The sequence below is a fragment of the Nannospalax galili genome, unplaced genomic scaffold, assembly GCF_000622305.1.
Source record: "Nannospalax galili isolate Female #2095 unplaced genomic scaffold, S.galili_v1.0 scaffold3505, whole genome shotgun sequence".
NCBI classification, from domain to species: domain Eukaryota; kingdom Metazoa; phylum Chordata; class Mammalia; order Rodentia; family Spalacidae; genus Nannospalax; species Nannospalax galili.
In genome coordinates, this window is record NW_008352757.1 from 13422 (window position 1) to 21027 (window position 7606).

Consider the following 7606-nt stretch of genomic DNA (forward strand, 5'->3'; position numbering starts at 1 on the left):
GTGCTAAAGATAAAGCCACAGTCTGCTCACGGAGCAGTCCTCATCCACGATGAAAATGGTGCACCTCTGCACCTGCATGAAGGAGATGATGGTGGTGGCAATTTTCTTCAGAATTACTTCTAGTGACTGCTGTTCTTCAAAAATTAAGCTGGCAAGGTCAAGTAACACCTAGACAATGACTACTGTTCTTCAAAAATTAAGCTGGCAAGGTCAAGTAACACCTAGACAAGAAAGGATGACAAGTATAACATAGTTTAGAGTTTTAAAAGCAACAGAGTGGGTTAAAGACACGGGTTAAGGTTGACTATAACTAAGTTCACACTCAACTCAAGTATTAAATTTCCTTCCTCTTAGCTTATTAACAAAATTCTGTGCTGATCATTAATTTAGTTAATATAGTGGAAAGATCACAGGTTCTCAGGTTAAAATAATCAGTTTTTAATTCTTCCTGCTACCTTGGTAGCCTAGGGAAATTTTTATGAAAGTGGGGATATTGGGCAGTCATACAGATTATAAAATAATTTGAACAGTATCTGTCTGAAAATGGATGGTTATTATTACTGACAACTTCTGATGTCAACTTTTGCTATCAATTTTACCAACATTATCAATATTTCACAAAGTATAAAGTCCAAAGCAAGGGATAGAGAGGTGGCTCAGCAGTTAAGAACACTGGCTGTTCTTGCAGAAGACCCAGGTTCAAATCCCAGCATCCACATGGCAGCTAACACTGTCTGTAACTCTAGACACTGCATGACATGGGTGCACTTACATACATGCAGGCAATACATGTATACAGATTAAATAAAAATAAATAAAAATATATTTTAAAAAGTCCAAAGCAACGAGCTATATGCCCAGTCACAGCATAAGTTCTTGAAAGAGAAGAGGGAGGGTGGACAAGGTGATAATTAAGGAAATGGTCAAAATGAGTACACAGAACTGAAGGTGTACTTTAAATCTCCAGACTCGATGGGATGACCTGACATACGAAAGAGACTTTGGGGCTGAGGAGATGGCTCAGTGCTTAAGAGCACTGGCTGCTCTTGCAGGAGCCCCAGGTTCAGTTCCCAGGACCCACAGGGCAGGATATCAACCATTTGAAAATCTGAGTCCCAGAGGATCTGATACCCTCTTCTGACCTCCATGGGCATTCCACACACAGGTGCACTTACATACAGGCAGGTGAAACACTCATACACATAAAATAAAAATAAATAAATAAATAAAAAGAAAACAGAGACACCCTCTTCTGACCTCTGTGAGCACTGCACAACATGGGTGCACTTACATGCAGGCAATACACTCATACAGATAAAGAAAACAAAAATAATAAATAAGCAAAATATTTTTTAAAGAAAAAAATTGAGCTGAGGAAATAGATCTGAGAAGTGAGAGTTGGGACAGACATGGAAGGGAGGCCAAGGATCCTAAGATGTTCCTCTGGGTGATGTCGACAGTTGATAAATAAACAAAATATTCTTTAAAAGAAAAAAATTGAGCTGAGGAAATAGATCTGAGAAGTGAGAGTTGGGAAAGACATGGAAGGGAGGCTAAGGATGCTAAGATGTTCCTCTGGGTGATGTCTACAGTTGACAAGTCAGGGACTCAGAAGTATTACTAATGACACGAATGTATACCCAGCTTGTAAGTCTCTCTCAAGTCAAAGATTGTTGTCCTAACAGTGATTAAGGAACTGAGCATGGACTATGGAAAGAACTGGAAGAAGAGACTGCTTAGAAATGCTTAGAAAATGAAGCCCCGCAATTTGAATTTCAATTATGTGTATTCATGACTTGGATAAAAACAACAATTCTGGGGATGGAGAGATGGCTCAGCAGTTAAGAATACAGACTGTTCTTGCAGAAGACCCTGGTTTGAATACTAGCATGCACATGGCAGCTAACAGCTGTCCATAACTCCAGTTCCAGGGGATCGGACAGCCTCTTCTGTCTTTCGCGGGCATGGGTCCACTTACCTACATGCAGCAATACACACACACACACACACATAAAACAACAACAACAACAAAAACCAATTCTTAAAAAAGGAATCATACTGACCTGATTTCTTTTGTTCTCCAGCAGTGACGTTTCATAGAGTTGAGCTTTGTGAAGAACAATATCACAAAATGCCAAATAAGCAGCAAAGTCCTACAAGACAGAAGACAAGAGCAGGTCAGAATTCCTATAAAACCATCTAGTGACACTGCCTGAAACATCAACAGCATCCACAAATACTTACAGTCGAAATACACATTAAAGGCCCAAAGTGCAGATGCTTGTTACGCATAAAATTAGGAACTCAGTCATACCAAGTGTTAGCTAAATGGTACATGTAGGAGATAAGTGTTAACGCAGTCTCCTTATGTCATGTATTATGGGAAGGAGAAGGGGAACTAAGAGGATGACTTCTTTATATAATATATAACCTTCCTCTGTGCAAAGTTTGATGTCAGTTGTATATGATGTGAAAACTCAAGTCTATTCTAAGGCCAAACAAACAGGTGCTCATTTACTATGACGGCAAATGAAAGCTCATGTATTTAAGAGGATATCGGCCATAGCAATGTTAGTTAAGTGTTATAAAGGTCGGAAATCCTAGTTTGCATATATTTAAATATATTCTTTTTAATATGAATCTGGCATCCCTATTACACTTTAATAAGGTGGTATGCCCAGTTATATGCTAGTTATTGATTAAAACGCATCTTTAGATGGCAGTATTTAACCATATCTATGGAGTCTGAAATTGCAAATTGATTCACCACAGGTTCCCCTTAACAAACTATAAATAAATAGTGGACATAAAACAGATCTAACTATTATGCTTTTCTACCAAGTAGCCTCAGGTGTCAACAGCAGCACAGAAGGCCGGCTAGATGGGCACTGCTCTGATGTGAAAAGGCACTTGTTATGCCGACACAGGTGCCAATACAGCTACATCACAGAAACAAAATTAACTGCCTTGTTTGAATGTTTTTCAGATTCAAAAGCTCCAACTAGCTTTCAGAGGATCAGCACACACGGGCATGGGGCAGTAGGAATGCAGTGGGCTATGACGATACACATCATCACATATTCAATAGGCAGAGTAATAAATCTATGGACAGAATGAAGATATAAACATACTTAAGGAAGCGTGTCAGTGTGGTGTGTGAAATATAATAAAAGATGGTACTTTCTGAAGCTAAATTAATATCACCCACTCTGATTCACACCTTGGTGCCCTGAAGTCTGTGTGCAAAGTTTCTAGAACTAGGAAATTCACGTTACCAGGATGAAGCCTCCAGTTTCCAGCTGGTGCAGAGTGCTGAGCTGTCCCGACCCACGAGACAGTCAATGTGGGTACCTGGAGAGAGGAGAGGGGACTGAAAGGGACAAGAGACACGAAGAATGGAGACAAGACAGGCTTTCTGATCAAGTCTCATTTATTGATGGAGAAGGAACAGTTTTTATAGAGAGGGAAGGGGGAAGTTGGCAGGGATAAATCTATTGAGGCAGAGCAATTCTATTAACAGAACAATTATCATAATTACACCACACCAAATGATCACAGAGTAAATTCCATAGTAACACCACAATTCTATAGTAAGGTTATAAATCAATTAAGAGGTTACATTTGCATGATTACAAAGTAATGCAAAAATTTCTTAGGCAGTTCCATGAGAAATGAGGGAGTCTCTCAAGCAGTAAGTGCCCGAGTTAGAACAACATGTTTGTGCTGGTTAATCTCAAACCAGGTCAGCCTTGATGTCTGGAAAACAGCTTTGCCAGGAACCAGGTCTTGCTATTTCCTGGGGTGGGGGCCTACGGCTCTCTACACTGAGCTAAGAGCAATACTGTTTTTTCTCATGGGTGAGCCTCTGTACAGCAGCACTGACAGCAGATGAGATGGTTAAATACCAGGAGTACCTTTCTGTGTGGCCCTGGTGTGCACCTAGCTCAAGGAGGGCTGGGAGCACGGTTCCTCTGACACTCAGGCCCTTTGGAGTCAAATCAACACGAGTGAGCCAAATAAATACTGCTAGCCACCACGCTTTTCTTCGTCAGTCAGTTCCTCAAAACTTAACTCAAGGGGTTGATACACCGTAATGAGAAAGCATCTAAGTTGGCATCATTCCACACCTAAGTTTTGTACCTTTTCATCTTTTCCAGTGAATGTCCCACCATTTTCTGATTTCTTGTTGATGGCCTGGGCTACACCAACAACCTGGGGTAAGGAGACAAAAGTGACACATTTTATTCATTGGCTACAGTTTCTGAGTGACTGTGTTTACAGGGAGGATTTTACAAATGCTGTATAAACAAAAAACAAAAAACAAAAAAACAAAAACAAAAACAAAGATGAAAAGTTAAACCTAGGCTCTGGGTGAGCTCTGTATCACTGGGTGCAGTACCAGATGGCCTGGAACTCACTATGTAGACCAACCTGGTCTCAATCTCACAGAGATCCTCCTGCCTCTCCTAGGTTAAAGGGGTGCACCACTGCGCTCAGCAGTCTTTTATTCTTAGAGTGCTAATGTCCTTAACTTCGTGGAGCCTAAACTCTTGGATTCTGGGGCTTCACCCTGCATTCAAATGAACTAGTTGGTGATTATGTTAAGCACAATATTCTGTACTACTTTTGAGTATGAAAAAGCAGAAAAATTATTTACATTTCAAATAAAAAAGGCTAATAAAACAAACATTTTACATTAATTGCAACCATTTCAAAAGGGCTAAGTGCTCCTGTACTAAAAACAAAACAGGACCCAGTGGCTAACTGCAGAAGGAATACAGTTGACTTGTTAGTGGACAAGAATTCCTAATGCAGGAATGTAATTCAACATCTTTTAAACTTCTGCCCTTGAACATTATTTGACCTTCAGCAGAATTATTTTTAGGAAAAGAGGTTACTGAAAAATGCAAACAGGAATTAAGGCCAAGCCTTCTTCCACATAGGTCAGATGGCAAGTGGAAGATAAACTGTCCTAAAGCTGACTGGCTAAACTTGGTCGGTATGCCTTGAGTTCCACAGAAGATTCCGCAAGACCTGTGCCCTAGTTTGTTTCTCCACTGCTGAGACAAAACACTCTGACCAATACCAACTTGTGGAGGAAAGGGTTTATTTGTCTTACATCTCCCAGGTCACAGTTCATCAGGGAGTCCAAGGTAAGAACTCAGGTCAGGGACCTGGAAACAGGAACTGGAGCACAGGCCATGGAGGAACACTGCTTACTGGCTTGTTCCCCTGGCCCATGCTCAACCTGCTTTTTTATACAACCAGGCCTACCTGCACAGGTCCACCCACAGTGGACCCACAGACATGGCCACAGGCAAGTCCCTTGGAGGAAATTCCTCAATTCAGGCTCTGTCAACCCAGGTGTGTCAAGTTGACACTAAAGCGTCCAGCACAACCTATACCAGCTGTCTAGGTCTAGCTTCAGTTGGAGTTATTACTTTGGTTTTATAAAGAAAGACTTTCAACTTACTTCAGCCCTCTCTCTCAATATGAATTCTACCCTTTCCTTCCTTTCCTAATTTAGAATCATCAGGATAAACACTTTAGGGGAATGCTGTCTTAATTCTGTACAGAAGGGTCATCTCTGTTTTCTCAGCTCATTATGGATCTCTACCTATGAGAAAATGCAAAGTTCACAAGCGCCTTTAATCCCAGCACTTGGGAGGCAAAGGCAGGTGGATCTCTTGTGAGTTCAAGAACGGCCTGTTCTATATAGTGAGTTCTGGGCCAGCTGTGGCTACAGGAAGATCCTGTCTCAAAAAGACAAAAATAAATAAATAAATAAATAAATAAATAAATAGAAAGAAAGAAAGAAAGAAAGTGTAAAATTCTCCTTTAGGAGAAGGTATTAGAGAAAGGGAGTTACATTCTTGTCTGATAGGCAGGTTTCTGGTTCTCCCAACACTGTCTCCCTCCTCCCTCTCTTTATTATGTGGTAAAAGGCTAGTGCATTTTATAAAAAAGCAGAATTATTCACTTATTCTAACTGCTTTTGTTGCCCTTGGTTCAACTTTCCCTGACTTCATTTGATCCAAGCGCCAAGGATCACACCACAGCCCTTGTTGGTGTGCAGACCCACCCCGGAAGGAACGATGGCTAGGCTACAGCTCACCCTCCTGGCCATTCTAAAAAACCATGTCACCACTGGGGTGTTGTGGGGGTACCCCAAAAACCACCTGAGTGAAACCGACTGAGGCACCCAGCACTCCTGACGACAAAGATGATGCCGATGATGATGAGACAGACCCAACAGGTTCTGTGATAATATGGAAAAGATATTCAACAATGATTCCAAAGACCTGATATTAAAAATTTAAAATAGGGTGAGAGAGAGCTCAGCAGTTAGGAGCACTGGCTGCTCTTGCAGAGGACCAGGGTTTGCTTCCCACATGGTGGTTAACAACCCTCTGTAACTGTAAGCCTAGTTCCAGGGAATCTGACCCCCTCTTCTGGCCTCCATAGGCATTTCATACATGGGTACACTCACTTATATACACGTAGGCAAAATACTCATAAACATAAAAATACATAAATAAATAAAAATTTAAATACTTCCTAATGGAATCTTGTTCCGAAATCGAGTCACTTAGCTTTCTGTGTCTATTTCTGCAAAAGAGTACTCTATTTAAAGAGATTTTCTTGTAAACGTAACAATAGACTGCTGGAAATAGTTTTTAGAACCATTTTATTTTCATTACGTGTATTGGGGAGTGCTATGTGCACATGAGTGCAGGGACCTCAGACGCCAGAAGAGGACATCAGATACCTGGACCTAGGTGCTGAGATCTAAATTCAGATCCTCTGGAAGAGAAGTACATTAAGCACTAGAAGAGGACATCAGAGGGAACCCTGGGGTGGGCAGGGACATTTGGGTGGTGGTGAGGATTGGCTGTACCCCATATTCTTGGACCTGATTTACCACTAGTGTGATGTAGTTGGAGATAAGGACCTCGATGGAGATGACCGAGGAGGACACAATGTGGTCCTTAAGGTATCTCTCATCTAATTACATGGCAGATGTCAATGTAAGAGGTGGAACAATGTAAGAGGTGATTCTTCCTTCAAAGAATCACCTAATTAGCCTATCCAGTTGTAGAAAAAAGTTAATCTATTTTACTCAGCCACAACATGAGTCTCAGAGTCATGAGTAGTTGTATAGTCCTCAAATCATTTTGGTTGGCCGTTTTCTACCAAACCAATATATTCAGTTAGGTATAGGCTTAGGTCATCCAGCCCTCTTCACGTCTCTGTGCCTGGATTCCTCACCTGTCACATTCATGGTGTATTCTATACTGGGCTGGGACAATGGCTGCATAAATTCAATAAAATAAACACTTGAAAAAGAAAAAAATTATCTTTTGTATACGATTGAGTCCAGTTTGGTACTTGTAATTGAGGTTCTGTTTTTTTTCTTATGTTCATCGTGGATATTGATCTATGTTACTCTTTTGTGTCCATAACTGACTTTGTGTTAAGGAAATGCTGGCATTGCTTCTCAATAGTTTGCAATTGTTTTGTTTTTATTTATAGTTTTATAAGATTACAGAAGATATCTGCTTCTGGACTTTCATTGGAGGAAAGACTTCATTATTGAATCACACTT

At 40.7% G+C, this 7606-nt stretch overlaps 1 protein-coding gene across 1 annotated transcript; it reads right to left on the reverse strand.

Moving 5' to 3' along the window:
• Positions 1-30: 30 nt before the first annotated feature.
• LOC108491644 (cGMP-specific 3',5'-cyclic phosphodiesterase-like) lies at positions 31-7282 on the reverse strand (the record flags this gene model as incomplete). The annotated part of the gene is made up of 5 exons (XM_017802425.1): positions 7270-7282; positions 6899-7005; positions 4141-4212; positions 2064-2153; positions 31-168 (listed from the first exon to the last, which is right to left on the reverse strand). Coding segments are annotated over exons 1-5 (420 nt in total), but the record flags the coding sequence as incomplete, so codon positions are not given.
• Positions 7283-7606: the final 324 nt, after the last annotated feature.